Here is a 27,989-nt window from a genome sequence, read left to right as displayed (position 1 = left end):
TATTCATTTACAATTGACATAGTAATTATAGTAACTTGAGTTTTCAAAAAATTGTAGTGGACCCTATTATTATCCTCTGAGATGTAGTGGAGTAGAAGTGAAATTATTGGAAATATTCAAGTAAAGTAAAAACAAAACAAACTAAAAAATTCTAAAAACTTACAAGTACAGTACTTGAGTAAATGTATTTTAGTTACTTTACGCCACAGCATTTAGCCAGTAATTAACTGATGTTTAAATCTATTTTCATTTCATAATTATTTTAATTGAAACATTGACTTAACTTTTTTATAATTATATTTTCAAAAGACAGAAAACAGACATGAAAAAGAAATGAAACACTGCTGAAAATAATGTACACATGCATTCTTGTAATAACAAAGAGATTAACTTTGTTTTATTGTTTTACAAAACAAAGCGGGTTTAAAAAAAAATGCACTCTTAATTTCAGTGAATGAAATAACTCAAGGATATTATTTTTGGATCGCAGTAGCCAGACTTACAGTAAGACCTTTATTCTTATCTCAACCACAAAACCCTTAACACACACAATCTTGTGTAATATTAGGTAATATCTGCTCTCTTACAAAGCACACTCTTCCTCAGTCACACCCTCCAAACCCAACCCGTTACACCAGACCCATACATACTGGAAGGAAGACAACAGGTGTGCCACTGACATCTTCCTACACAGTCACAGTCTTCCATCCAGGCATTATTGTAAGTCTTCTGATAAACGCATTTCCTCTTCCTGGAGTGCCTAAAACATGACAAACACACCATTAGAGCTAGGCCTGTCACAATTATTACATAATCGTCTAAATCGCAATTATTTGAGATAATCACAATTATTTTTGTCATAATCGTGTTGTGTTTGTAATCGTAACAGCCCTAACCATTAGAGCAGCTGCTTCCATCTGGCCAAGACAAGGAAGCATACTTCCAGCGTGTAACTTTACCTGAATTCTCTCCTCCGCTTCCTCCTTCTCCTCGGAGGAGACTCGATCCTTGTCGAGCTGCTTCAGACGTGGTAGGTGATCAAGCACAGACAGGCGGTAGTCCTCTGTCTCTGCCAGAGGGTTCTCGGAAAGAACCAGGGTCTGCAGAGCACTGGACACTGGCACCAGGTTCCGCAGGGTGTTTGGATTGGCAATTCCATTACCTCTAAATGTAGAGAGGGGGAGAGAGAGAGAGAGAGCATGATTGACATACTATGTAAATGCACTGTTTCAAAGTTCTGTGTGACAATATCATAATTGTTCTCCGATTCATTTCTTGCCGTCAAGTCATAACATTTATTTAGTTATTTATTTAGTAGAGTTAGGCAGAAATGTCAATTTTATGAGAGTAAAACACACTGTACTATAGGTCTACATTGTTAGCTAACATTGAGATACTGTAGTAGAGAGACTTCGGGCTCTATCTTGCCTTACGCCTTATCCATAAACTGCCATTTTTTACTATTTTTAAAAACATTTTAAAATAGTTCAAATAGCCAATCTACAAGCTCACAACGTGTCGATAGATCGGCTAGTTGAACTATTATAAAATGTTTTTCAAAGGAACCCTGGCTAATAAGACAAATATGCCTTAAAACATTATACTTGCCCTCTATAACTAAAATTAAAAAATAAAAACACCTTAAATATTTTATTGCTTTCATAAATAGAGAATCTTTCACTCAATAGGAACTGCTCCCGTCGCAAGTTGATGATGTCATATGTCCATGTGTGGTCCAGCCCTATGGAATATATGGAATGCATGTGCTAATAAAAAACAACTTAATACTTCCTAAGGTTAATATGAGTAGGCTATATTTTAAATACTTTATTCTTTATGAAAGAAATTAAATACTTAAGTTATAGAGGGCACGTATAATGTTTTAAAGCATATTTGTCTTATTAGCCAGGGTTCGTCTTAAAAATAGTAGAATATGGCAAGATATGGCCCTTCATTGTATGGGAAAAACATTGTTACCTGACATTAAGCCAAGCTACTGCGGAGACCTCATGTTGGGGCTCATTGTTACAGTACCTGACATTAAGGTACTGCGGAGACCTCATGTTGGGGCTGATTGTTACAGTACCTGACATTAAGGTTCTGCAGAGACCTCATGTTGGGGCTGATTGTTACAGTACCTGACATTAAGGTACTGCAGAGACCTCATGTTGGGGCTGATGCCATCCAAAGACTCCAGTTGGTTGTCTCGGAGGTGAAGAGTGGTGAGGCGTTCCAACCTCTCCAGACCCTCAAGGCGCTTAATGGCATTCTGGGCCTGAACGGAAAGAAAGCAGATAGAAGAGTCACAGCTCGGGACAGAGCAATGCTTTCAGTGTTACACTCACAGAGGACCCTGGGCTGAGTTGGCACTACTCATGTTTGTGTACATATAATGCCAATGTTCTGAACATATACCCGCTATCACACACATCTATGTCTTATTATATAACTTGTTTCTATCCTGCCTTTTCCCCTTTTCTCTCCTGCTCTCACTCTACCTATATCCACTACAGAATGATGGGAGTGTGCGCTTCTTTACATATCGGTGATGTGATGTGACAATAAAGATCATTCTAGCTGATTCTGAGTTGTAAATGGTAATTTATATAGTGCCTTTATCCAAGACACTTTACATAGGTTGTGCATTACCATTCACACACACATTCATACAAGGATTGCAGAGTAAACCATGCAAGGCGGGAGCAATTAGGGGTTCAGACTCTTGCTCAAGGACACTTTGACACTAACTCTGGGCGAGCCTGGGATCGAACTGGGAACATTTCGGGTCCCAAGTGGCCGCTTTACCCCTGAGCCACTGCCGCCCCCAAATCCAATAACATAACAGTCAGATCTATTAGTAAGATAGCCTCGCACTGTATAGGATGAAGGGGCCACATATTTGAGCGTTAACCTATATAGATTTTAGTAAATTGCTGATTGGCCTCATGGCCCACGGGCCCCATGGCAGTCAAGGCCAATTGGGCCCCTGGGCACTGGCCCCAATCTGTCCATGGGTATGGTATTACCAGATATAGCCTCCGCAGGTTGGGGAGGTAGATGCCGTCGGTGGTTTCCAGGCGGTTTCCTCTCAGCTCCAGAGTCACCAGATTGGTTAAGCGGCCATAGTTCAGACCACTCACTTTATGGATATTGTTGCCTATGGAAGAGATCACACAACACATTGCCATGTAGAGTGGTCATGATATTGTGGTTGAAAATATTACACACAAAAGGAGAACAAACACATTCCAATCCCACCGATGAGATTGAGGCTCTCGAGCGCCGGCCCACCGAGCCCCGCCAGATCTTTCAACTTGTTCACCGCCACGCTCAGCCACTGCAGGTAAGGCAGCCCATCCAAGGGCTGCCCTTTCACACTGGTCAGTGAGTTGTTATCAAGCTACAGGTAGAGAGAGACAACAGTTTAATTCAGGGTTATACAATTCTGCAGCGGTTGAAAAAGTACTAAATTTTTTTTACTTATGTAAAAGTATCAACACTGCAAAGTAGAAGTAGAATGTAGAAGTAAATGTCCGGAATTCAAAATTGACTTGAGTAAAAGTACTAAAGTATTGATATCAAAATGTACTTGTACCAAAAGTAGAAAGTACTCATTATGCAGAACGTCCAAGATTTCAAATGTATAAAATGTCTATAAAAACGTTTGAAAATAGCATATCTAAAAGCTTACAGTGCGTCACATCGCGACACAGTTTGTAAATCGGCTATATTCAAATGGCTGAAATGTATTCAGGGCTGAAATGGTTAATGTATGTTTTGTAATACAAACAAAGAGGTAGGAGCGCCCACCAATAGCGGGGAGGTGCTGACCACAGGAGACATTTTCAAATAATTTTAGTGGAGTAAAAGTACAAAATTTGGATCTGAGATGTAGTGGAGTAGAAGTAAAAGTATTATAAATTGGAAATACTCCAGTAAAGTAAAAGCACCTCAAAATTGTACTTAAGTACAGTACATAGGTAAATATAATCATTTTCCACCACTGTAAATGCCAGTAATTGAGATGTACAGAAACTGTATAAAGAAGCAGAGAACAGCTTGCCTTCAGCCAAAGCAGTTGGTTCAGTGAAGCCAAAGGGGAAAGGTCAGTCAAGTGGTTGTTGGACGCGTCCAGGAAGCGCAGGTGCACAAAGTTGCAAATCGCAGCCATGTCTGTCAGCCCTCTGCAGAGCACAGAGAGATGACAAATGGGGGATTGCACAATTTACGGCTCAAAGTTAGAGGACATGTCATGCAGGCCATGGGCCAAAACATTTGTTTTGTACTGTGTGACATATACAGTATACTCTTACTTGTCTTTAAGGTTCAGTTTGACAAAGGCATGCGCTAGTCCGTTTCCTGTACGGCACAGCAATGACAGTCCTTGAGCGATGGTTTCTTTGGTCAAAGGACATTCCTCTGGCTGTGGAGCATCGAGGAGGAATAGGACATGATCAGCGCTCAAAACAAAACCCCAAAAACTGTTAAAACTTCTCGTCTACTGGAGCCCTGCGTTGCCGGGCGGTTTTATCGAGTTTGCCTCACAATTTATTTTAAAAACATCAGTAATATTATTATACCTTGTCCTCTTCTGCATGTCCTTCTTGGACTCCATCCTGTCCCTCAGCCTCTGAAGGCACCACATCTTCGTCCATCTCAGAATCCGACATAATTGTTTGACTTCTTTCTTTTTACTACAGAGGGTTCACCTAAAAGGCACTCATAAATTGGGGTGGTCGGCTAAACAGTAATTCCTGTTTAATGTTTTGTTCTATGGATTTGATACAGAAAAAATTCAACGGTCAAAAGGTTGGACTTGACAGTAGCAACATTATCCATGGCCTCCCTAGCCTATGACAATCTGCCAACGTTATCCAATTCAGTATTGTCTAAATCTTTATGCTAGACAGTAAATATTCTAACTTACCCGAGTAGGTTATGGTATGGTTAAGTGTGTCATAGAGTTCATTAATTGTCTCAGTTAACACCATAGCTTAGCTTGCTAGTTCTGCAGCAAGGACAGGCTGTGCAACGTTTGTTGTGGTTTCCATGGAGATACAGGGTCACTTCACATCAGCAGCAACCTCAATGCATACTGCAGTGCAGAAATAAGGTGGTGCAACTTCTGCTGTCTTTGGAGGTGGTTGAAACGGTAACATAAAACAGATAAAACGTACAGGTAGGTAAATATTTAAGTCGACGATTAATTGTCGCACAAAATTAATTAAATTGCGTTGTAGTTTTTGCATTGAACATTTTAACGCTACAATTTGACTATTTTTTTAAAATGTTTGAAAATGTATGGACAATTTTCAACATTGAATCGATGGACGATTATGCAAAAAACATTGCTATTATCTCAAAAATTGCGATTAGGTAATAATTGTGACAGGCCTACCGACAAGGATGAGCTAAATTCTTAGGTATTTACTTCTCCTTTTTGACCACTACTCTTGCAAATCCACCGTAGGAAATTACATACAGTGATGTAGCAATATTAGCATAATTAACAGGCCAGTAGACAGTGGGACACATCATTCCGAGTTTGTATTTTCATAGATGAATTACGAACAATAAATTCAGTTTTCAAGAGACAAATATGCATTTAAGTGTACATACATACACATCCAAAACACCATATTACATACTGTACACAGGTACAATCCACACACACACACACACACACACACACACACACACACACACACACACACACACACACACACACTAGTGTTAAGAGTAACCGTATCCAGTCCATAGGAGGCGGTATTCTCTCTAGGGGTACAAAAGTGCTCATTCTAAAATTTGCACAGTCCAGATCAGTCATTCATTGAATGACAAGGCATATCTTTAAATCAAACAATCTAGGCTGCATAGACATTAAAATATCTTTCTTTTTCTGATGCCAGAGATCTGCATTGTTTTTTTAATCATCCTTTGATTTCATCTTCCAAACAGCAGTCTCCCATTGTAATACAACTTGCTCGTGATGCACAAGCTCTGAAGAGAAAAGTGAAAGCTTAATCTGAATGTTAATCATTCAAGAGAAAAGTAAAAGGTGCGTTCCGTGCGATAACCCCACTGCTACAAGTTCAGTTCATCGGAGTCTAATTTAACGGTTGAGGTAAATTCCATGTCAAGCTTTTTATTTTTCTATCTATACTGTAACGATAACGGTAATAATGGTGGGAGCGTTGTATGCTATGTTTTGCACCCTAGTCCTATCTGGATCAGGAAGTTGAAGTCTGCAGATAAAGGCTCAGTCCACTTGCACGTTGCGCAGTAAAAAGCCTTTCTTCATGCCTCCTTGCAGCATCCTGGCACCCAGACTAGTGCCGCTGAGTCCATCACTATAGAAAGACAGAGAATCAACGTTAGGGATGGGCCATATGAGATGTCTGGCCGATAGTTGCAGTTATGGCTGATAACTCGATGACGATGTGATCTCATTCTGTATTTAACACCTTAAGTACAAAAGGGTAGACGTAATAAGCCTAGGCTTCAGTCTATACCTTTTTTTTTTCCAGAATAAGAAAAAGAAAAAAACTGATGAACTAAGAATGTTTTGTTTGGGGGAAAATAAATAAAACTAATAAACTAAACTAAATAACTCAATGTCTTGTGATCTCATTCTGTATTTAACACCTTAAGTACCGCGTTTAATGTTTTACCTCTGACGCTTTTCAGCCGGAAGCCAAACGTTCCCAGGCGGGGACGTCAATAACCGATAAAAATAATACTAGCGATACTGGATGCACTATATAAACTAAACTAAGGCAGGAAATTATTTTAAAAAAAGTGTCCATTCTGAAAAAAATGCATATAAATACTGAATTTGAAAAAGCAATGAGTCTTTATTCCAATAGTAGGGATGAACCGTTATTGAAATGTTGGCCCATACAGTATCCCAACATAAACAGCTTGAATGTAGTATTTTCACTTAAAAATGTTCCAACTTGTTGACCCTTTTGAAAGCTTCCCCATAATTTCGTTTCGATACCACATTTTAAGGCCAACATCCGTATGACCGATATGATCTGATGACTGATTGCCCATCCCTAAAAGAAAGTGAAAGAAACAGCCGTGTGTGCACAAACGTGCGACGTTGCAAATCCACCACGACTCGCACATCAATCTGGCTGCCGCCCTGTTCAAACAACGGCACGGCGGCAAGACAATGCATTCCACTATGTTGCAAAGCAGCCCTTTGGCCTACTTGGTTGGAATTACAAGTCTGTAGGGACAAGCAGACAAGCCTTTATCACAACGACGTGTGTGACCGTGTGTGTGTGACATTTTCTAACGTTGCTTACATGGGGCTGAATCTTCTCTTCTTGGGGTCAGGAGGCTCGGATCTGTCTGTGGTTCTCTGGCGCTGAAAGACAGACAAAAGAACAGTCACTAAGAAGCAACTAACGACATGACACACTCAGTGGTGGAAAGTAACTAAATACTGTACTTAAATACAATTTGAGGTATTTTTGTACTTTAATTGAGTATTTCCAATATATTGTACTTTTACTGCACTACATTTGACAACTTTAGTTACTAGCTACTTTGTTCATTTGTTCAGTATTTCTATATAGCAGTATTGCTACATTTAGAGTACTTTTTCCACCACTGGACACAATCCCATTTCATTTCAACGTGTATTGTTTTTCGGGGTGACCAACCTCTGCAGGCGTGGGATCTGGCTGACCTCGTCTCTGCTCCAGGTTTTGCTGAGGGCAGACAAGTATAGAGGTTGACATTGAGTAGCAAATAGCGGCCAGCCATCACTTAAGCCAAACCGCAACAATGATTCGCATGCAACTCCTTGCAACATGCAACTACTTTCAACCATTATCCCCAATGGCAGTTGAAAGGAATTGCATTGGTGCAGTTGACCTTAAAACTGTTTTGTTGCAAGGAATTGCGATTAGTTGCATTGGTGCAGTTTGGGCTTTAGATCAGTGGTTCTCAAGCTTTTCAGGGCGCGACCCCCCCAAAAAGTTGAGGCATTACATTTAGTGTGACTCGCTGCCACAGATAAATATTGTGAAACTAACTAGCCGATCTACAAGCTTGGCTAATTTCACACATTTTGCCTCTTTTTGGCCAATGTTTGTTCTTTATTTTCTTGGGGAGATATTATAAATATCATAAAAGTCACTTCTGGGTGTCATAAGCACCCTATGTAGCTCAGAAAGCTGTCATATCACCCAAGGTATATTGGTGTTTACGTCTCTTAGGGTTATAAGCACCTTATGTAGCTCGGACAGCTGTCATATCACCCAAGGTATATTGGTGTGTACGTCTCTTAGGGTTATAAGCACCTTATGTCAAATCAAATCAAATTTATTTATATAGCACATTTAAAAACAACTCTCATTGTACCAAAGTGCTTCATAAATGCAATACAATACAATACAGTGCAGAAGACATCAATAATAAAACGGGCATATAGGACAGAATAATCTAAAAGGAAAGGTGCAGGATGTAGCTCGGACAGCTGTCATATCACCCAAGGTATATCGGTGTGTACGTCTCTTAGGGTTATAAGCACCTTATGCAGCTCGGACAGCTGCTGGTGCCTGATGAGGGCCTCCTTGCTGGGGAACTGCCTCCTGCAGAGCAGGCAGGCCAGCTTGACCCAGTCAGTCATTCTGCCCTCCTTCTCCTCTCGGTCTCCTCCCTCTTCGTCGCTATCAGTCTCCCCGCTGTAGGCCGGGACCAGGCCTAGCTGCTGCTGCTGAGGCGGAGAGCGCTGCAGAATGAAGCAAACACAACAAGGGTTCAAAGCAAAAAAGAAACTAGCGAAAGCGAGTGGCACTCGGGCGAGGTCCGCCCGTACCATTTTGTACCTCTGGGTTACAAAGACGGCTCGACTTTGGTTGAATAGATTTAGCATAATTCTTGCTACTATATATCATCTATGAGCATTAAAATGAGCTCCTATGTCTTTGCAAAGGGCTGGCATGTCCTGGGATCCCTTTGGTGGAGGATCCCGGTGAAGAGACATTCAGCTACGGACAAGAGCTAAATCAGTGAGGTAACAAATTTAAATCAGTGCTCTGAATGTGCAGAAAAAGCGCAATGTCTGCTGAGCTGTGTTTTAATCTGTAAAGACAAACACTCTATCAAGTTTGGATGCAAAAAGGTGAGATCAAGGCACCGTTTGAAGTGGCTAGTGCATTGCAAGATTAAAATGCACCTACACGTTGCGGAACAATGTCTCAGGGGTAGAGTGGCCGGACGGTAACTGCAATGTCGGCAGTTCGAACCCGGGCTCCCACAGAGTTAATTTCGAAGTGTCCTTGAGCAAGACACTGAACCCCTAATTGCTCCCGATGTGCTGGTTGGTGCCTTGCATGGTTTCCTCCATGGTTGTGTGAATGTAATGCACAATCTATGAAAAGCACCTTGGATAAAGGCACTATATAAATGCACCATTTACCATTTTATTTTACCATTCATCATCAGTCAACCTGACGATTGAAAAGTCAAAAGCTTTGAAGTTAATCTGCGATTTGTGAAACGGTGTGAAAGTAGCCACCCTCAGGGCCCCCACACACTTTACTACTAAACACTTACTTCACAAAACGAAATTAAAAACTGAGCTATGATGACTAAAACGATGACTAAGTAAATATGTATTCTAACTATAAATGCACCAAGTCCCTGTCTGTATGTACGTGTGTACGTCTGTAATCTACGTAACTCGAGAACCGTTCGCCCCACTGACTTCAAATTGGACACACACGTTCCATACATCCACAACAGCATAGAATAAAATTGCCAAATGGATAAAATCCCATAAAAGTTTCCATTGTGCCAAACCGAGTTTAACCTCCGTACCTCTCTGTCTGCGGTGTGTCTGATCTGGTCCAGGAGGAGCTGGGGTCGCTCCGACAGTGCCCCCTGCAAGAGAAAAAAACACCACACTTGTTAATACAGCACTGTTGATGTGGGCACACACAACACAACAGTAGGTTATGGCTGACTGTGTACGTTAGACATACAAAATGATTGGACATTAATATTACCAGAAACAGAGCTAGCCCTGAATGTCCATAACAGGTCTGTAACTCTAAGTGTTGTCCATTTGTACACTCTCAGAGTCCAGAATCTTTTTTGTCTTTTTTGTCAGGTCCTTGCAAATACATGTGAGAACTAGTTGGATTCCTAATATGCCATAGTGGGCAATTAAGTAATAAGTAAATCAGTGTCATACATATTTTGAAGAAAACCTGAGACTTGACATTTAGTAATTGGGTCTTATGATCAAAATAAGAACATTCTAATGGTGTGTACTGTGCATAAAAAAACAGCTCAGTGACCTTGTGGTTAGAGTGTCCGCCCTGAGACTGGGAGGTCGGGGTTCAATCACCGGCCGGGTCATACCAAAAGACTCTAAAAATGGGACCCAATGCCTCCCTGCTTGACACTCAGCATCAAGGGTTGGATTGGGGGTAAGTCCCTGCGACATATTAGCGTCATGTCGAGGGGGTGTACTTGTACATCAAGCTGCCTCATGCTCTATGCCCTATGGGCCTCATGGCTCGGCAAGACTACTTACTGTGCATAAAAGAAAATATACAATTTGCCATGGACAATAACAAGTCTTTGCCGCAGACACATTTGTTTGTGTATGGACTTAGTGATGACCCCTGGTGTGTGTATGTATGCGGTAACTATACAAATCAAAGGTCCCCATACTATACTATACTGTACTGTACTATGAGTATACAGTACAGTATAGTAGAAATGGACATTGTGAGGACCATCGTATGGTTAAGAAAGATTACAGTTAGGATTACAATTAGGAACAGAGTTACAGTATGCCCATTTAATACTTTAGTTGCATGCCGGTTAAAAAGCCAATCTACAAGCTCAGTTTTTTTTTCAGTTTTAGGGGTAGGGTTAAAAATGTCTAACAAGGACAAAAAAGGCAATCATGTGTGCAATTGGGGATAATGGTTGCAGGTAGTTGCATGTTGCAAGGAGTTGCATGGTGAATATTTGGTGTGGTTTGCACTCTTGCAAGTTGCAACTCCTTGCAACTTGCAAGAGTAGCATGGGTATGGACAGTTGGACTGGCCTTAAAACTGTTCTGTTGCAAGGAGTAGCATTGGTATGGACTGGTCTTAAAACTGTTCTGTTGCAAGGAGTTGCAACTAGTTGCATTGGTGCGGTCTGGCCTTAAACTGCTGATATCCTCTCAAGTATAGTCGTAACTTGTGTGTGTGCGCAAGTTACAAACCTTTTTCTCCAGGACGGCATAGCCTGCGTCAGCGCTTGCCGACTCCCGGCGGTCATCAAGACGACTGGCTGCCCTGCTGTAGCCAGAGGGCAGTGACGTGGATCCCATGGCTGGGGAGGACGAGACGGAGCGAACGTTCTCCTTCTGCCTGTTCAGACTCTTCGCCCAGCGCTCCATGTCTTTGGCGATCTGTGGATAACAAAATAAATTAAAAAAAAAACATCAGATTACTAACTTCATCCAAATTACTAAACTGAATCCAGGGGCCTGTTTCACGAAACCTAGATTGGGGATTAAACCAAGATTTATCAGCAAATGTATCCAGGGTCAGCCATGAATCGGTTTCATGAAAGCCGAGTTTCTCGTCAGATTAATTTAGCCAGTTAACCTGGATGTGTTTAGCCACGACTCCAGGCCTGGACTGGCCACTTGACATACAGGGCATATGGCCGGTGGGATGCCCAATGAATGCTGCGGACCAGGCTAACTTCTTGGCAACACGTCACCAAGCGACGCGATGAGAGCTTATAGATCCACTACTTTTGTTATTTTAGAAGTGGGGCTTATTTTTTGCCACCTCCCATTTCTTTTGGAAATTAGGCCTCGGACAGCTTGCATCATTCACATGCATCTCTTTGCAACAGGATAACCGGGTGCGTACCTGTTGGGCAGTCTTGCTCTTGGGCTTTTCCTTCTTCTCCTTGGCGCCAGCCACGCCTCCGGACAGAGGATCTGAAGGGGAGGGGTTTTCAGCGGCGTTGGCGGCGGCCTCAGCAGTCGATTGGGACGCGGCGGGAACGTATGTCTGCGTCTCGCCGTCCCAGTACATGTACTGCTGTGAGTGGGCGTTGTAGTAGTACTAAACACAGAGGAAAGAAAGACACATGTGCATAGTTTATATTAAGAATGTTTACTTAACATTTCAACCCATTAAGACCAGAGGCAGGTTTTCTGAAAAACGTATGTTGTGTAAGAATAAAAAGAGTCACCAGCACCAATTAATGCTCCCAAGTGTATACGTTTACTGTGTTAAAGTTTCAAGCAGACCAGGCTCAAACCTTTTCATGTCAAGGATCCCCAACAAATGTATGTCACCGACATTTCAATGAATAGCAGATCTACAAGTTCATAGCGCAGCACAAAGTGATGCTTTGTGAGCCTGCAGATCTGCTCTTTTTGAATATCCAAAGTATAAAAATAACGGTTTAAGTGGTTCAACTCTAAAATGACACGGAAGCTTTCATGGTTTTTAACAGGTCAAAGTTTGAAGATCATTCCCAACAGTTCTACGGGGCTTACCTGCGAGTTTGGGTCGTAGTACAGTCCGGTCAGGGGGTCATAATAGTAGCCAGAGCTTTCGTCATAGTGGTATGTGGACACGTCTGGCACAGCTACGGGCAGAGACACGGGCCATTACAGGCAGAGTACAGCCATCCAGTCCACCCACACACACTCACTCACTGTATTTATTTATGCACCAACCAGTGACAGTGCATAATCTGCATATTAAACATGTCAGTTTTCACATCCATGTAAATGAGCTAGAGTTAGCCCAGAAGCTCATTTTCATCTGTAGTCCTTTAGCAGGCTGTTAAAACTGCGATATAACTATATGCATACAAAAACAAACTATCATATCAATACAGTACATACAGTAGCCATGTGTATCGGCAAGGAGTACAATACCTATCATCTTTTTTTTTTCTTTTTTATCCCACGATTTTATAACCCATTTTTCACCCGTGTCAATTATCTATTGTGATCCTGGGCTCTACACACCCTCCGCCAACCTGGGGAGAGCAACGGACTTGAACTCATGCTTACTTCATACATGAGTGTCCAGGTTGCTCCTTTACACCCGACAGGGGGGAGTTTCCCTGGTTGGACGTAGCGTGTGGAAGGAACACGTTATTCCAACCAGTTCCTTTCCCCTCCATCAGGCTGGCCAGGGGAGGCAGTTTAGTGACGAGGATTACTGCATGTTTTTTGTGAGGGTACCTACCCTAGGAAACACAGGGAGAACAGGCTAACTTATCGATTTTCTGAACACACGAACACACACACAAAGCCTTACGGTATTGCTGGAACTCGTGCTCAGTGCCAGGGGTGGCCGGGTGAGGCTGAGGTTTCCCAACGATCTCCACCTGTTGCGACACCAGGGCCTGGACAGGAAAGGGAACGACACAGACAACACAAAATGAGGAGGTGGCGGACGGTGATGAGTTTAGCGTTGGGGGGGAGGCGGGGGGGTCTGCAGGAACTTTTACTGTAACATATATGTAACTGTGGGCTATACATCTTCTGTGCATGTACAGTAAGGTTCTGTACCCTTCTGTACAATTTCTGCCTTCATCTACCTAATCGGTCTTTCTGCAAGTTTCCTTAATGCTTGACTTGACTGTACCAAAGTGATTCTCAACCGGTGGGTCGCCAGATGATTTTTTTCTTTAGTTATGAGCCGTGAATAAAGCTTATTTTGATTAAAACGCAATCTGGGAAAAGAATCCGAGATAAATGGATTTGATCTGTTCTGCTGGAGGTGGACGGAAGGCAGACTTTTGACTTCCAGTTATTTCCCGTTTACTTGATCGCCTAGCAACCCAGAGCTATCCATGCACTGGTGAAGAGCTCATACTTTAGCAATAGAAAACATAAAAAAGACGTCATTGTCGGGGAGTGCCATTGAAAATAAAAATGCCAAAAGTCATGTCAAGGAGTGAAAATGGTGACTCTACCTGGCTGGACGTTGCGCTGGTGGCGATGAGAGCACTCTGTGTGTGAATGAGAGGCTGCAGAAGACCACCCACTGTTACAACCTCCGATGAGGTCGCTGCACACACAAACACACACACACACACACACACACACACACACACACACACACACACACACACACACACACACACACACACACACATTATTATTTGTTAAAGTGTGTTGCTATAGGCTGAGTAATTGTGCAGTAATAATGGGGTCTCTCCATACTTTGGGCTCCGGTGTAGGGCCCCATCAGGCCTGTTCCCGCGCCGTGTAAGGCCTGGGCTTTGAGGAGGGCGGTGCCGTCACAGCCCACCACGTACTCCTGTCCTTCCAGGTTGTAGGGAACCGCTGCCCCCTGCTGGTACACCGACACATCTACATCTCCACCAGCTTCACTCTGAACAGACTGGCGTGGCCCAAAGAGAGGACAACATGATGGGTGGGAAGACAGAGAGGTGAGGCTTAATCTAGAGGTTCCATTTATAAAGACAATATTTTTGAGGGGCGATCTGATAAGGAACACTGGTAAGGAAAACTCAGCTACACTGGTCTATTAATTCAACGTTTTGATCACTGGGATCTTCTTCAGGAACAAAGAAGATCCCAGTGACCGTTTGTCCAGCGTCTGAAAAAACCCTAAAACCTGAAGTCTTTATGAAAAACTTCACAGAATTGAATGCGGAAATCCGGAAAAGTACAGAAAAAAAGTACATAACTACAAGGAGACGTGAATGCTTCAGACAGAGATAAAGAAACGCTTCCGTGGCAGCGTCTGGGTTAACTCACTTGAACCCTAGCCTCCATATTCTATTCATCTATTCTAATAAATGTCGGTTTACCTGTGATGGATAGATAAATGGATGTTGGTTTACCTGTGTGACAGCCCACTGTGATAGATAGATAAATGGATGTTGGTTCACCTGTGTGACAGCCCACTGGGCAGCAGCGATGGCTGTGCTGGCCACCGTCGCAGCGCTCACTCTGCTGCCGTCCGTCAGGAACACATCACTGACACACACACACACACACACACAGAGAGAGAATACTCATTAGGACCTGCAGTGCTTTGAAATGCAGTGGATAGAGCATATGCCTTTCATGCGGAAGGTTGTGGGTTCGAACCCTGCCTGGGGTCGACGTCAGCAAGGGCATGCGGCCGCAACGGGTTCCTTAGCGCCAAATCAAATGCGTTCAGATCTGAGCCAAGCCTCCACTCTCCTGAGGAGGCGTGTCTGAAGCCTGTCCTGAACGGGGTATCCGAACGTAGAAACAAATCCTTCATATTTAAACTTTTCTCATGAACTCAAACTAATTACCTACACATGAAAGGATCTAATTCAGTAAAAAAATAATAGAAGTATTTTTGGTATTAGAGGTGTTACAGATGCAATTATTTTACCCCCTTTTCTCCCCAATTTAGTCGTTATGCCAATTGATTCCGACCCACACATATTTGTGTGTGTTGTCACTGTTGTCGTATCCTACTGGCTCACCTGCCAGTGAGGAGCCGGGAGGACATAGAGCCTCTGTCCTACTCTGCAGCTCGTAGGAGTATGTACAGTGACAAATATCACCCTTCCTGGCCGGCTTCCCTCCCCTGAACAAGGGACAATTGTGTTCATATAGACGCTCCACAAAGCCGGATGCACCAATGGTGGATTCGAACCCTCTGACTCGGCAGTGGTGGGCAGGCACTTACCCACTGTGCCCTGAATTTTCACATCTAGGCAAAAACGCTTGTCACAAGCATCTTTTTAACCGTGGCAGCCTCAAGATTTTACCTTTTCCCTCCTTTGCACAACAGCGCATTTGTTGTGTGAATGAATGAATGAATTTTTATTTTCGTGTCTTGTCTGTGTGTATGTGTGTGTGTGTGTGTGTGTGTGTGTTTTTGCGGGGCACTAGCCTCTCCTATATCCAGCTTTTAGTGTATGTTCACTAACCTTGTCCTACACATTCACATTCTCACTGACATTGGACAATTTTAGACTCACTTCACACGAGTGGGATTTTATTTATTAACTAGCAGTCAGATTTGGAGGTGGAAGAATTTGTTTACCGCTTGGAGCCCTTGGCAAACTCTATGGCGATGGCCTTTCCATCGATGGTGAGAGATGGCTGAAGAGCCTGCAGGATCTGCAGCAACTGCGACGCTTCCTATAGACAAAGACACATACGGATAGACCAGTGAGGAAAGGGTGTGTGTGTGTGTGCGCGCGTGTGTGTTTGCATTACGATAATTGTTAGGAATCTTTCGGCTTTAGGCTAAGAATGCCATTGATAAAATGGCCAACCTAACATGTTGACGTACTCACAAATATAGTAATACAAACCTGTGATGTGTGTGTTTTATTAGGGTCGTCAACTGAGCTCAGAAATTTTAAATCGAACTGAATCAATAAAAAGCAAAGCTTTTGCACACCTACAGGTGACAGGTGCGTAGGAGAGGGTACGGTGCCCCAAAAATGAAAAACGAACAAACACCCGCACACTGTCTTCAAATGCAGTGACCAACTTTTATTTCAGGGAAACAGCAATGTTTCGGCCTATGTGATAAAGATAGCCTGATGAAGGCTGCATAGGCCAAAACGTTGCAGTTTCCCTGAAATAAAAGTTGGTCACTGCATTTGAAGACAGTGTGCGGGTGTTTGTTCCTTTTTCAAATCGAACAGAATAAAAATAAAGATTTTCAATTATCTTCATTGCTGGCGGTTGTTCTAGAGAAACTCGGGTAGTTAATGAGTTAAAGACCATCAGCACACACTGATTTGGTTGAACTGACATCATAAACATTGAGTAGCAGCCACACCTACTAATCAAATATATCATTTTACAATTGATTGTACATTGTCTCTCCCCAAAGTCTGTGGCTATTTGAGGCTTGATTATTTACCGTAGTTGACTGGCCTAGTGTGCCAGAGGACACTATGAATAGGCAATAAATGTAGATACTGTACTTAATAATATCAGTGCCCAGACATGGCTTTCCAGTCTTGACGTGCATGTTCCATGTCAGTGACTCAGTGTACATGGAATAAAGCTAAATAAAATCTCATGGACAGAACCACTTTGTCCCAATCTGAATCGTGACTAGTGACTATTTCTATTATTTCTATTATTTCCCAAATAAAACACAGTATGTAAGATGACAATGTTTAGGTGTTATCATTATCGTTCTGAAAACCGATGATGCTGCTGTTCTACACACAGCCGACCAGTTGAAGAAATCACAGATTGAGGCATTAATCCTTTTATGAAATATCTGAACATGCAGTCTATTGACCACTTCAAATACGACTTCATCTAAAAATGACTAATGACTGAAAATAGCTGATCCACAAAACGCAGCGCTACGTGCTGTGAGCTGGTAGATCTGGCATTTCCAGTGCACAGCTTCCTTCCATAAAAGAGTGCTGACTTCTATGGAATCCAAACAACTCAAATAAGTTGTGACGACTGAGAACTTTAATCCATGACTGTATTAGTTCTCACCACTGTGGTGCTTTATGTCAGTGACTCAGTGTATTATTTCTCACCACTATGGTGGAGAGCTGGAGGAATGCGAAGCCTCGGTTGAGCTGGGTGTGCTTGTCCTTGATGAGGCGAACGTTGGAGACGGACAGCGTGGCGAACGGAGACAGCGCCGACAGGATGGCCTCCACCGAGGTGTGAGGACCCAGGTTCCTCAGGATTAGAGCTAAGAGAATGGGAGAATTATCAGACGCTATACTGTGAGGACCCAGGTTCCTCAGGAGTAGAGCTAAGAGAATGGGAGAATTATCAGACAGTATACTGTGAGGACACCAGGTTCCTCAGGAGTAGAGCTGGTGTGCAAGAGCACGGGAGAATAATCATTTCTAAAACACTGCATTAATCACGATCAACAATAATAACGATTATAGTCCGATCCCTGACTATCGCGAACACAAAACGAAAGTATTTAAGGACTTACTGTCGTTGGCCACCTCGGCCTGCTGTGCAGCCTGTGCGGTGCTGACGGAAGGACCTGCAGAATGGTAGGGAACTGGCAGGGGCAGTAAGCCCTGAGTCCCCTCCTTGGTGGGCCCCGAGTCCAAGTCCCTCTGCAGCTGGGGCAACTTTAGCTCAGCCTCTGACAAAGAAAAAACATTTTTTAGTTCAATTACATTGGAGTGTTATTCAAGTTTATTAGGATCCCCATTATCTGCTACATGGCAGCAGCTAATCTTCCTGGGGGTCCACAAATGAGACTAGAAAAGCATTACATTATATTAACACAGACATTAAAAATAAAAGAGGTCTTAAGTGTGAAACCCTTATTACATACATAGTCTCAGCGACCTGCCAGCATACTAGGCCTGACCTCAAAACTTCCATGAACCAGGGGATGAGCGAGTGATGTCAGGACTTCGGCGCTCTATAGCAATTGGTATTATTGATGGGGAGAAATAATTGACCAAAGCTAAGCTTCCAAAGGTTCTCTGAGGAGTTTATATATTGGCCAGCCGTAGCGCCATGAACAGTCAGTGACCGTGAGCTGAGGTCATTAATGACAGCCATGTTTACCTGATTTGGGCACGCTGCACTTGAAGCACTTCTCTCTCCTTTTGAAGTTCTGTACGCCACACTGTAGGAAATGTTAATGAAATACTTAATGAGACTGTCTACAGTCACTTTATATACACATTTACAAAATTTACATTTGCATGCATTGCATATCTCTGCTGTCGGGAAGAAACCACTTAACTCCAAAATGCTCATTGTTCAGGAAATTAAAATATATATTTTTTCAGGAAAAAGAAACAAACCAATAATGCCTCATCAAAGTTGGTCTCACTTGCATGAGAGGGAGAGAGCCGGAGAGGTGGTGGTTAGTTGCTTTAGCAGACAGTTTGAAGGTCCAATGGAGTTAGGTGGTTTTATCCAAATCACTTTTTACTACTTTATCTGTAAAATTCTTCGAAACAGTGTTCAATAGCACGGATTTATGCCTCAAAAATGGAGTTAGGTGGTTTCCTCCTGACAGCAACGATATGTAACACATCGCAGACTATCAGACCTGCACTATGTGTAGTTAAATAATTCAAACTAAATGTGACCCACAGTTTGGGTAAACGGCACCGCCTCAGACAACAATACCTTGTTGCAGAGCCAGTCCTCGTTGGCCCGAGGTTTGGGGTCGCTGAAGTGCATGGACACTCTCTGTCCCAGAATAGACAGGACTCTCTGGGGGAGGAAGGGAAAAAAAGAAAAGAAAAAGGGGGTGGGGGGGAGGAGGGGGGATGACAAAGAATGATTATCGGGGATAAATAGGCCACACATGCTAGAGAGAGGCCTCATCTCACCAGAGATGAGAGAGAACAAGAGGGGGAGAAAGAGAGAGAGAGAATATAGAATTGAGGTTGAAAGGAAAAGAGGACAAGAGAGAAATGCAACCTTCAGCTTTAGAGAAATTGGGACGGACTGTGATGGTGTATGTATGTAGGTGTGTGTGTGCCCCCAGACCTGTGTCTGTCGGTACAATGTGTTTCTGTTGGATCTTATGAATGAAACCCCCCCCTTAAGGGGAAACCTTTTTCTTTGTTTTCAGCTTTTGACCATCCCACCCATTCCAACCCGGCCGGCACGACCTTCAGCCTCATCGCGGCTCCAAAAGACATCGTTGTCGTAAACGTGATAAAATAAAAAATAAAGAACGTGAAGATACTAGACTCAAGAAAAACAAACACATGGAATATACCATGTCGGATATGATAGTCTGGCTGTCACACGGTCTACTACCCAAGACCAGGTAGTACTGTGTGTCAGGACATAATATTTGGGGAAGGGAGAAGAGGGAGAACATTTTGGGAAATAGGAACCTGTGTCCAAATGTAAAACAAAAATAAAAGCAAAAAAAGAACAAATATGAATTATGTGACTGGTAGGGTCCAATTGTGAAATTGCACATCAACGCCCAGACAGACATCATCAACATGGCCCTAAAGGGAATGTGCCTGCTTGTGGTGGATTTCACTGTCTTTGTGTAGAGAGTGAGTATGAAATCCTACCTACCTCAGACACAAACATGAAGTGTTGGCCAATCTCTCGTGTACCTCTTACTGGACTGTCTGTTAGGTGTGCGTTATGACTAGGGATGGAGCTCGTTCATTTTTCATTGATAATGAGCACCTTATTGATACTGCTTATTGATCGAAGCTTTTATCGAGCCCACTATTGAGCGTTTTCTAATATGTTGTGGACATCTCTCAATAGACAAATTCTGAACAAAACTGGTATCTTGCTGACCATCTACTGTACAATTAAATGAAGAGAACAGTTAAAAAATATTTTTGCCCATCATTAAATCAACGATTAATTAATGTGCAATTAGTGTTAACCGGCTTTATTAATTATATTATGAATAGTACTACAATAATTACGATAAAATCTCCATGTCTCTTCAGCTCTTTATAAATAGAAAATGCATGATTATTTAACCAACAAATATCACTTGGACTACATTTTACTAAGGCCTTCAAATACAGTACTTTTCTAACAGACAGAAGGCAAGTGACCCTTTTACTTTTCTGGTTAACTGGTTAATGTGTGTACTCACTGTCCATTTTAAAGCGTCATTTTATTTACCCGGGCAGTGCTGGTTGGGAGGTATCAACACACTTTTAGACAGACCAGCCAGCGTGGGTGATTTAATTTCTGACATCCTAGTCCGCTAACGCTATGCTCGATAACAGACTCGATAAGCACAAGCCACAAACCTTATTGATACATTTGTTATGTAGTTTGTAATGGGCTGGGGTTTTGAGCTCCATTCCTAGTTATGACTATAGGCTGTGATGTGACTTGTGCGTGCGTGTGGTACTGTATGTGTATGTGTGTCTGTGTAGGGGAGAGTGACCTGGTTGGTCTCCATCCATCGGCTGGCCTCCTGTATGTGATTAAACTCGACGAAGGCGAATCCTCGGCTCTGACCTGGACACCGCCCAGCGCCATGGCAACCAAACAACAACAACAACATGACAACGCAGTGAGGGGTTAGTGCTTCATGTAGAGAGAGAGAGAGAGAGAGAGAGAGAGAGAGAGAGAGAGAAAGACCCTGTATCAGTACTGATTAAAATCACTGGTTCTCAAAGTGGGGTACAGGGACCCCCAGTGGTCCTTGGGAGTACCCCGAGGGGTCCCCAGCAAAATGAGGAACAGTTTTAAACACATAAGCACCCCCATTTACTTTTTCCAGCTACAAACAGATCTTGATGTTAACAAATCTTAAATGGTGCAATTATATAGCGTTATTTTATCCAACGTGCTTTACATAGATTGTGCATTACATTCACACACATTCACACACCGATGGCGGAGGAAACCATTCGAGGCACCAACCAACCTGCACATCGGGAGCGATTAGGGGTTCAGACTTCAGAGTCTTGCTCAAGGACACGTCAACACTAACTAAATCTTCTCTTATGGGGGGGGGGGGGGTCCGCAGCCAAATGCCCACCACGTCGAAGGTCCTTGACATGGAAATGCTTGAGAACCACTGTTATTAAATATTGCTTCCTCTAATACGAAGCACCCGAGTACTAAGAGAGAAACACCATGATATTACGCCACTGGTCCTCCTTGCCATACACTAATGCTTGTTACATGACCACACATTCAACGATGCATTCAGACATATTACAGAGATTCTTTTAAATCAAGAGCATCCTAAAGAAAACACACACATAGTCACATACACACACAACCTTGTACTCCGAGGTACAGAGAGTGAGAGGCAAAAAGAGGGGAGACTGTAAGTGTGACCGGTGGGTGACAACCTTACAGCATGGAGCAGGTGACACATAGGCTAGATAGTCCGTATTACTATTTAGAAAAACAAGAGTAACTTCACAGTTAGAGGGTTGTGATTGTGAAGAATTATCATGTAGCTGAGACTGAGAGAAACACTCATATTCTAGCCAGTGAACGCAGAGGAAGTGGATAGTACACACGTACACACACGCACACACCACAATGGCACGCATAAACACAGTCTTCTTCCGTGATTCTGTCAACTGACAGTATTGTTGTAGCGTTGTTCAGTGATTGCAGGATCAGAAACATCTGCCATCAAGGTGGAGTAGGCGACAGCGTGAAGGGGGGGGACGGGACTGGGGGGATGGGAACATGGGAATGGGATGGGAACATGGGAAATGAGAGCCATGGAGAGAATACCTATAGACTATAGATTGAGCAGCCTAAAGTTCATTCCGGTTAGTGCTGAGAGGTATTATATGATTTATGAATAAGCGATGAAGTGAGTTTGCCTTTGCTGGCGTGTGTGTGTGACTGTGTGTGTGTGTGTGTGTGTGTGTGTTGTTGTCCAGAGTCATGTAATAGCAAGTTACAACAAGCAGACAAGAGTCACAGAGGGGACACAGAGGGGAGTTTGAGTAGTGTGTGTTCCACAACTAACACTACTACTAGTTCCAGAGGGAAATATGAACGGCGGGGTGACGGGAAGAGAGGAAGAGGGGAGGGGACATCAGGAAGTAAATGGAAGGTTATGCAAGAGTCCAGCAGTTAAAACAGGAGAGCAAAATATAATGGAGGGAGAGGAGGGAGAGAGGAAACAAGCAGCCCCCCTCAAAAATAAAGAAATCAGTCCAATGGAGCGGTCCTCACCTGAAGATTTGTTCCTCATCAGGCGAACCTCTCTGGGCAGAATCCCCTGTTCCTCCAGCTGGGTCCGGATCTGGGGACGCAAAGATCAGTCTGAAACAGGTAGGGCTGTCACGATTACAAATTGACCATTAATTGTCCCTCAAATAATTGCGTTTAACGATTGAATTGTGTTTGTGGCATTGAACATTGGAACTTGTACCATTTAAGTGGTATAAAGGTCAATCAGATATATAGTATAATATCATTTTGCATATCTGTGACAGGCCTAAATACCCCCCCCCCCCCCCCCCCACACACACACACACACAGTTTTGCCAATTTTGGAAATCTCTATGAGAAAAATGCATTGGCTTTTTTCGAGGTGAACCACAAAATACCCCTCGGGGTCGCCAAATTATTTAAAAAAAACCCAAAAAGTCAGTCAGTTTGTATTGGGGGTGGGGGAGGGGGGCCGGGCGGGGGTTGCGAGACATGGCCAAAGCATTTCCGGGGTTCCGCAGGCAAAAACTGCAGTATTGCATCCCAGGACCCCCGGAGGGTGACAGGATTGGGTCCTTTCTCAATTTAGGGAGTCTAAGGATGCAGCATGCAGGCTATTTGCATCACTGTACACACACACCTCGTTGGCAGTGGCGCTGGGCGGCAACATGCGCAGCATGATGATGTTGCTGTGCCTCTCGTTGAGGTCTGGGTCTGCCCGATAGTCCTGGTCTCTCTGCTCCAGCTCGTCCAGGGTCATGTCCATGAGGCCTGGACCCACAGCCCCTCGATCATCTGCCCCGCCCGGGAAACCCTGTATACAGTCACACAGTCAGCTCAGAATGAGCTGCCTCTGCACATAAGACAAGCCCCCACCCTCCAGGTATTTAAATCACGCCTCAAGACTTACCTTTTATTCCTTGGTATTTCCAAGCACAGTATGAGATGTTTTGATGTTTAATGTGACACTGTGCATGTTGTTTGTGGTTTTTCAATGAAGTTGTGTTTTTTAATGTTTTACTGTAAAGCACTTTGGTACAACGTTGTTGTTTTTAAATGTGCTATATAAATAAAAGGTGGTATGGTATGGTATGGTATGGTCAACAATATACACAACATAAAGACAACACAGTCCCCAGAGTACACAACCAACATTTCACCCAGGCAGTTTGTTTAGCGCTGCAACAATGGTTGAGTGGACAAAACTCCTACTAAAACAGCTTCTACTGTGCAATTTGTGATTACAAAGCCTAAAAGGCAAACGGAAATGCAAATTGTTACATTCCAATGCTCAATGCAAAAAACACAATTAAATCATTAATCTTAATTATTTGTGTGAAAATTCATCGTCAACTCAAATTTGTAATGGTGACTGACAGCCCTATTCAGCTTACCCTCCTCTTCCCTGGCCCACGGGGGAACCTCTCCTCCTCCCCGTGTCTCGCTGGACTGCATTCAAACTGTTCCGACTGAACTCCACCCTCACGGCCCCAGTCGCCCTCTCGGGCCCCAGAGCGGGGGCTCCTGTTCTCGGGGTAGCCTCTCCCACTTTGGCCCCCCTGGCCCCTTCCCTGCGAGCCGGTCCTGAAGTTCTGGAAGTCCCTCCTGGAGGATCCCTCCTCGTCTTTCTGAAGCCTGCTGGGGAAGGCCAGATCGGGCTGGGCCTGCTGGGACCGAGAGGGGCACAGGAGGCCTTTCCCCCTGCTGCGCCCGTCCTCTCCTCGCCCCTCTCCCCTCTGCGGAAACCCGGGTCGGTCCTGGAAGCGACCCGGGGAAAAGTCTCGATTGCCGGCCGGCTGCTCGTCACGGCCATATTGTCTCTCCATCTCCACGCCGTCGTATCCCATTCCCGGGTCTTCGTCCTCTTGGCCATAGCCGCGGTAGTCCATGTCTCGAAAGTTGTGATCGTTGGGGGCGTTTTTGCCATAGCGACCCGTGCGGTCGCCACGCCCACTCCTACTGCCAGGACAAAACAATGGAGATTTACGAGAAATTACAATTATTTAGGAACATTATGCGACAGATGTTTTAACGACACTGGTACTGTAGTCTCGCGTAGCCAGAAAACGAATCCACCTTCCCCGAATTCGATAGTCTGGAGCTACACCTCCCCGAAAGCCAAGGAAAGAAGCCGTCATCTGTTCTGTCATTTCCAGCGAAAATACATTTTTAAAATATCTTTACATTTTATTTTTTCATAAGCAGCCAGCTATATAGGCTTTGATTATTTATATTTATGTATTAGGACAAAGTTGCACGACGTGTGAAGACAGAAAACAGAAGCCAGGGAGAGGGGAGGAGGAGTCACAACCGCTTTCTCTTTCAAATGCATCCATATGACAGAAGAATTTTAAAATTGTGGGAGGACGACAGTCCGTTTCACAAATCTACTGGAACTTTTTAACGTCTAGGACCCCCAGTGTGGTATGCTAATGCTTAATTAGGCCACAGACCCCCCCCCCCACAACTCATTAACTCAACCATATGTACACTCTCAGATGTACGAATGGAATGTGACGAATAACAGTAAGTTTTAACAGCGGGCGACAGCCAGACGAATTCTCCGGAAGTGCATTATTTGACAATGGGACCCGGCAACTACTGGCGATAGAAGCGATAGGTAAGGCAAGCAAGTGATGGTCGAAAAGTGGGCGGAGGAACGTCGGACGAAAAGATAAAAAATATTCATCTTTTGGGCGACGTCGCCCGGCGATAGTGGGCAATTGGGCGATAGCCAATGAAATTCAAGCAATGCTTGCCGTTGGTCTCCCGCTGTTAAAACGTACTGTAAGGGTCCATTGAGTTTCTAACTATTTCATATTTAGCTGGGGACCATCTGGAACTGGAACTGGAACCACAAGGACCCCTGGTTTTCAACGTGGGGTGACTGTAGCTGTTGTTACTCACCGTCTATCATATTCCATACTGGTCCACTGACTCGTTTTGGGGATGTTTAGCTTGCTTTTCTTCGTCCTTCCTCTCGGTTACCACATTAGGTGCCCTTGAAAAACAAATCAATGCGATATAATAATGGAGGTTGTTGCACTGTAAGCCTGTACACAAGAGATGGCACAGGCAGGCAGACAGGGTGAAAGCTCTGAAACACTACTAAAGAATGAATGCCCCGAAACAGAGTTCCCTCTAGAAATGTTGTGCTATCAGTGTATTGATGACAATGTCAACAATGCACTTGATTGTGCGAAGGTAAAGAATGTGGCTAGTGGCACTGGGTTTTATTAAACCACTATAAACCCCCATTATATGCAGGCAGGGTCCGCAAGGGCTCCCATTTCTTCTACACATCAAGGCAAGCTTTGGCTCTGGTCCATAGCTCATATAGAAGCATTGGCTATGGACCAGAGCAAGCTTATAAAAGATCTGCTGTTTTCACCAAATGTTCGCCCCCAGAATAAGAATTAGGGACCCTCCTTCTTTCGTTCTCTACTACTAAATATCTTAACCGAAAAGAGAACTTGTAGATCTGCTATTTTCGCCTATTGTTCAACCCTAGAATAATAGGGAGGGAAGCTAGTTTCAATTCTTGCATGATCCGTTGCATCAGATGTATTGATGTATTGTCCACTAGTCTAAACAACAGTTGAAAAATGATATGCACAGACCACACACACACGTCCTACCAACAGTTGCAAAATGATGTGCACACACACACACACACACACACACACACACACACACACACACACACACACACACACACACACACACACACACAATGATCCAACATAATGTATTTCCTCCTAGGTGAAAGCCTGGTGACGCGAGGTTAAACATAATGTTAGCTAGCAGCACTACATGTAAGCAGAGAGGCATGGCTGGCTGGTTAGCATTCTCTTGTTTTGGGTCATCAGCCAGCCAGCCCGTGCACACACGCAGTCACGCACAAACTAAGGCGGAAAACTTACTAGTGCCACGTTTGATCTGCATCGGTGCCTGAAAGGACATGTAGGAACTAGGAAGGATGCCGGGCTAAAAACATATATTTAATTTCCTCCAAGAGAACAGAGTGTAAAACATTTAAAATGGCTACAGTCACTTCAGCCACAGCCAGTGAGTGTTGCCTGGTTTTGCGAGAAACAAGCAACCCAGGTCTGTGAAAACAAGCCCAAAAGAAGCGACGCCGTTGTTACGGCGTGATGCAATGCGTTGTGAGCTTGTAGGAAAGGAAAAAAAAGTGGAATATTTTTTAAACATTTTAACAACACAAATATTGCATGGGGGCCGGGTCCTGAGGGTCCGCAGACAAATGTGGGGGTTCTTGACTTGATGAAACACTTTTGTTTAGACAATTAGGAAATTAACATTAGGAAACAAGCCCCCCAAAAAGTCGCATCTTTACAGAAAAGCAAGCCCACCGTTGCTTATAATAAGCGGACATGGCAACCCTGGCCACATTCCTTTGTGGGAGTGGACGACGACGACTAGATACTCTATCCGACCATTTGATTGGTGCTCTATGGCTCAGGCTCGGAGCTACCACGACGATGATTGGATAACTGATATTCCTTAGTAAAACAGGTCAACCGAACCCTGAACGTTTCACTGAGTATAGGGTCTGACCGTGACGTCTGATATGATATGATATGAACGGGTGGTATGACTGATATGAACCCTGTGCCCTACATATCAGCATATCATGAACTCATTAGCATTTCATGCACTCAACATGACATCATACACATGCTATGTTGACGAATTGAATATGAAGGACCGGAGTGGAAACAAGCCATAGGTTTTCTTAGGTTATAATCCAGGGACCTTGTGTTGAATTGAAATGTACTTTCCTGTGCTTTTTTCCCTCTGCAAACTGTAAATAAAGTATTCAATCAATGTTGATAAATATTGAATACATAGGTCCACAATGGAAACATATAGGACTTTTTTGTGTTGGCCCACACGACTACCTCGTGCTGTTTACATTTCTGTCTACAATTTAGCCATTTAGCAGGCACTCTTAATCCAGAGCGATTTACATTTACAGTAAGCAAGAACACAGGGTACAAATACATAGAAAATCATCTAGGATCATAACATGCCAACATCATTGAAGATTATATAGATATAAACATGTCACATGCTGAATCCATTTGTTTTGCAAAATAAACACTCATTGGGCTAAAACGGCCATAGCCACATAGCCAAACTAATGTTATGGTCACATATGCCAATTATGAAAATTGCTCAACATGTGCAAGTTAGCATCCGGCAGTTTCTCCATGCTGGGGACCAATACTAAACATTTCTCACATAAAACCTTAGTGTACTCAACATGTCCGGGTTCACATTCTGGCTACTAGACTATAATAGGGACAGAATTGTGAATCGTCCACTCCAGTCTCTGTACCTC

At 43.5% G+C, this 27,989-nt stretch overlaps 2 protein-coding genes across 4 annotated transcripts; both read right to left on the bottom strand.

Annotated features, from left to right (window-relative positions):
* Window positions 1-672: 672 nt before the first annotated feature.
* Window positions 673-4,762, bottom strand: lrrc23 (leucine rich repeat containing 23). The gene is made up of 8 exons (XM_080764606.1): window positions 4,581-4,762; window positions 4,314-4,423; window positions 4,064-4,184; window positions 3,259-3,400; window positions 3,027-3,157; window positions 2,139-2,275; window positions 960-1,164; window positions 673-760 (listed from the first exon to the last, which is right to left on the bottom strand). Exons 1-8 carry the CDS (start codon window positions 4,668-4,670, stop codon window positions 716-718), a joined length of 981 nt encoding a protein of 326 aa, XP_080620732.1. The 5' UTR covers window positions 4,671-4,762; the 3' UTR covers window positions 673-715.
* Window positions 4,763-5,534: 772 nt separating this feature from the next.
* rbm10 (RNA binding motif protein 10) lies at window positions 5,535-26,685 on the bottom strand. Of its 3 annotated transcripts, none has more exons than XM_080764685.1 (23): window positions 26,548-26,685; window positions 25,532-25,625; window positions 24,019-24,583; window positions 23,265-23,438; window positions 22,646-22,715; window positions 20,880-20,953; window positions 19,121-19,207; window positions 18,548-18,608; window positions 17,955-18,113; window positions 17,539-17,699; window positions 16,062-16,159; window positions 14,923-15,010; window positions 14,228-14,408; window positions 13,978-14,072; window positions 13,317-13,404; window positions 12,542-12,633; window positions 11,904-12,101; window positions 11,243-11,431; window positions 9,838-9,900; window positions 8,546-8,746; window positions 7,674-7,721; window positions 7,314-7,375; window positions 5,535-6,350 (listed from the first exon to the last, which is right to left on the bottom strand). In XM_080764685.1, the coding sequence occupies exons 2-23, from the start codon at window positions 25,546-25,548 to the stop codon at window positions 6,260-6,262; spliced, it is 2,862 nt and encodes a 953-aa protein (XP_080620811.1). In that variant the 5' UTR covers window positions 25,549-25,625; window positions 26,548-26,685; the 3' UTR covers window positions 5,535-6,259. The 3 variants fall into 3 exon arrangements, with proteins under 3 accessions (XP_080620811.1, XP_080620812.1, XP_080620813.1); XM_080764686.1 differs by having other exon boundaries at window positions 24,019-24,580; XM_080764687.1 differs by lacking the exon at window positions 23,265-23,438.
* Window positions 26,686-27,989: the final 1,304 nt, after the last annotated feature.

This window comes from Protomyctophum bolini, assembly GCF_963924005.1.
Source record: "Protomyctophum bolini genome assembly, chromosome: 5".
Taxonomy (NCBI): Eukaryota; Metazoa; Chordata; class Actinopteri; order Myctophiformes; family Myctophidae; genus Protomyctophum; species Protomyctophum bolini.
This window is presented reverse-complemented; position numbering and strand designations above follow the sequence as displayed.

What these genes read in the sequence shown, in the direction of transcription:
- rbm10 (XM_080764685.1), bottom strand. An exon ending in GGCCGAGGTGGCCAACGACA is followed by an intron (nt 17,700 to 17,954) that starts GTAAGTCCTTAA and finishes CCATTCTCTTAG; the next exon opens with CTCTAATCCTGAGGAACCTG. An exon ending in GACACACCGCAGACAGAGAG is followed by an intron (nt 8,747 to 9,837) that starts GTACGGAGGTTA and finishes TTCATTCTGCAG; the next exon opens with CGCTCTCCGCCTCAGCAGCA.
- lrrc23 (XM_080764606.1), bottom strand. Translation starts at nt 4,670, where the DNA reads ATGTCGGATTCTGAGATGGACGAAGATGTGGTGCCTTCAGAGGCTGAG. An exon ending in CTGCAGTACCTTAATGTCAG is followed by an intron (nt 1,165 to 2,138) that starts GTACTGTAACAA and finishes CTCTACATTTAG; the next exon opens with AGGTAATGGAATTGCCAATC. An exon ending in AAGCGGAGGAGAGAATTCAG is followed by an intron (nt 761 to 959) that starts GTAAAGTTACAC and finishes GTCATGTTTTAG; the next exon opens with GCACTCCAGGAAGAGGAAAT.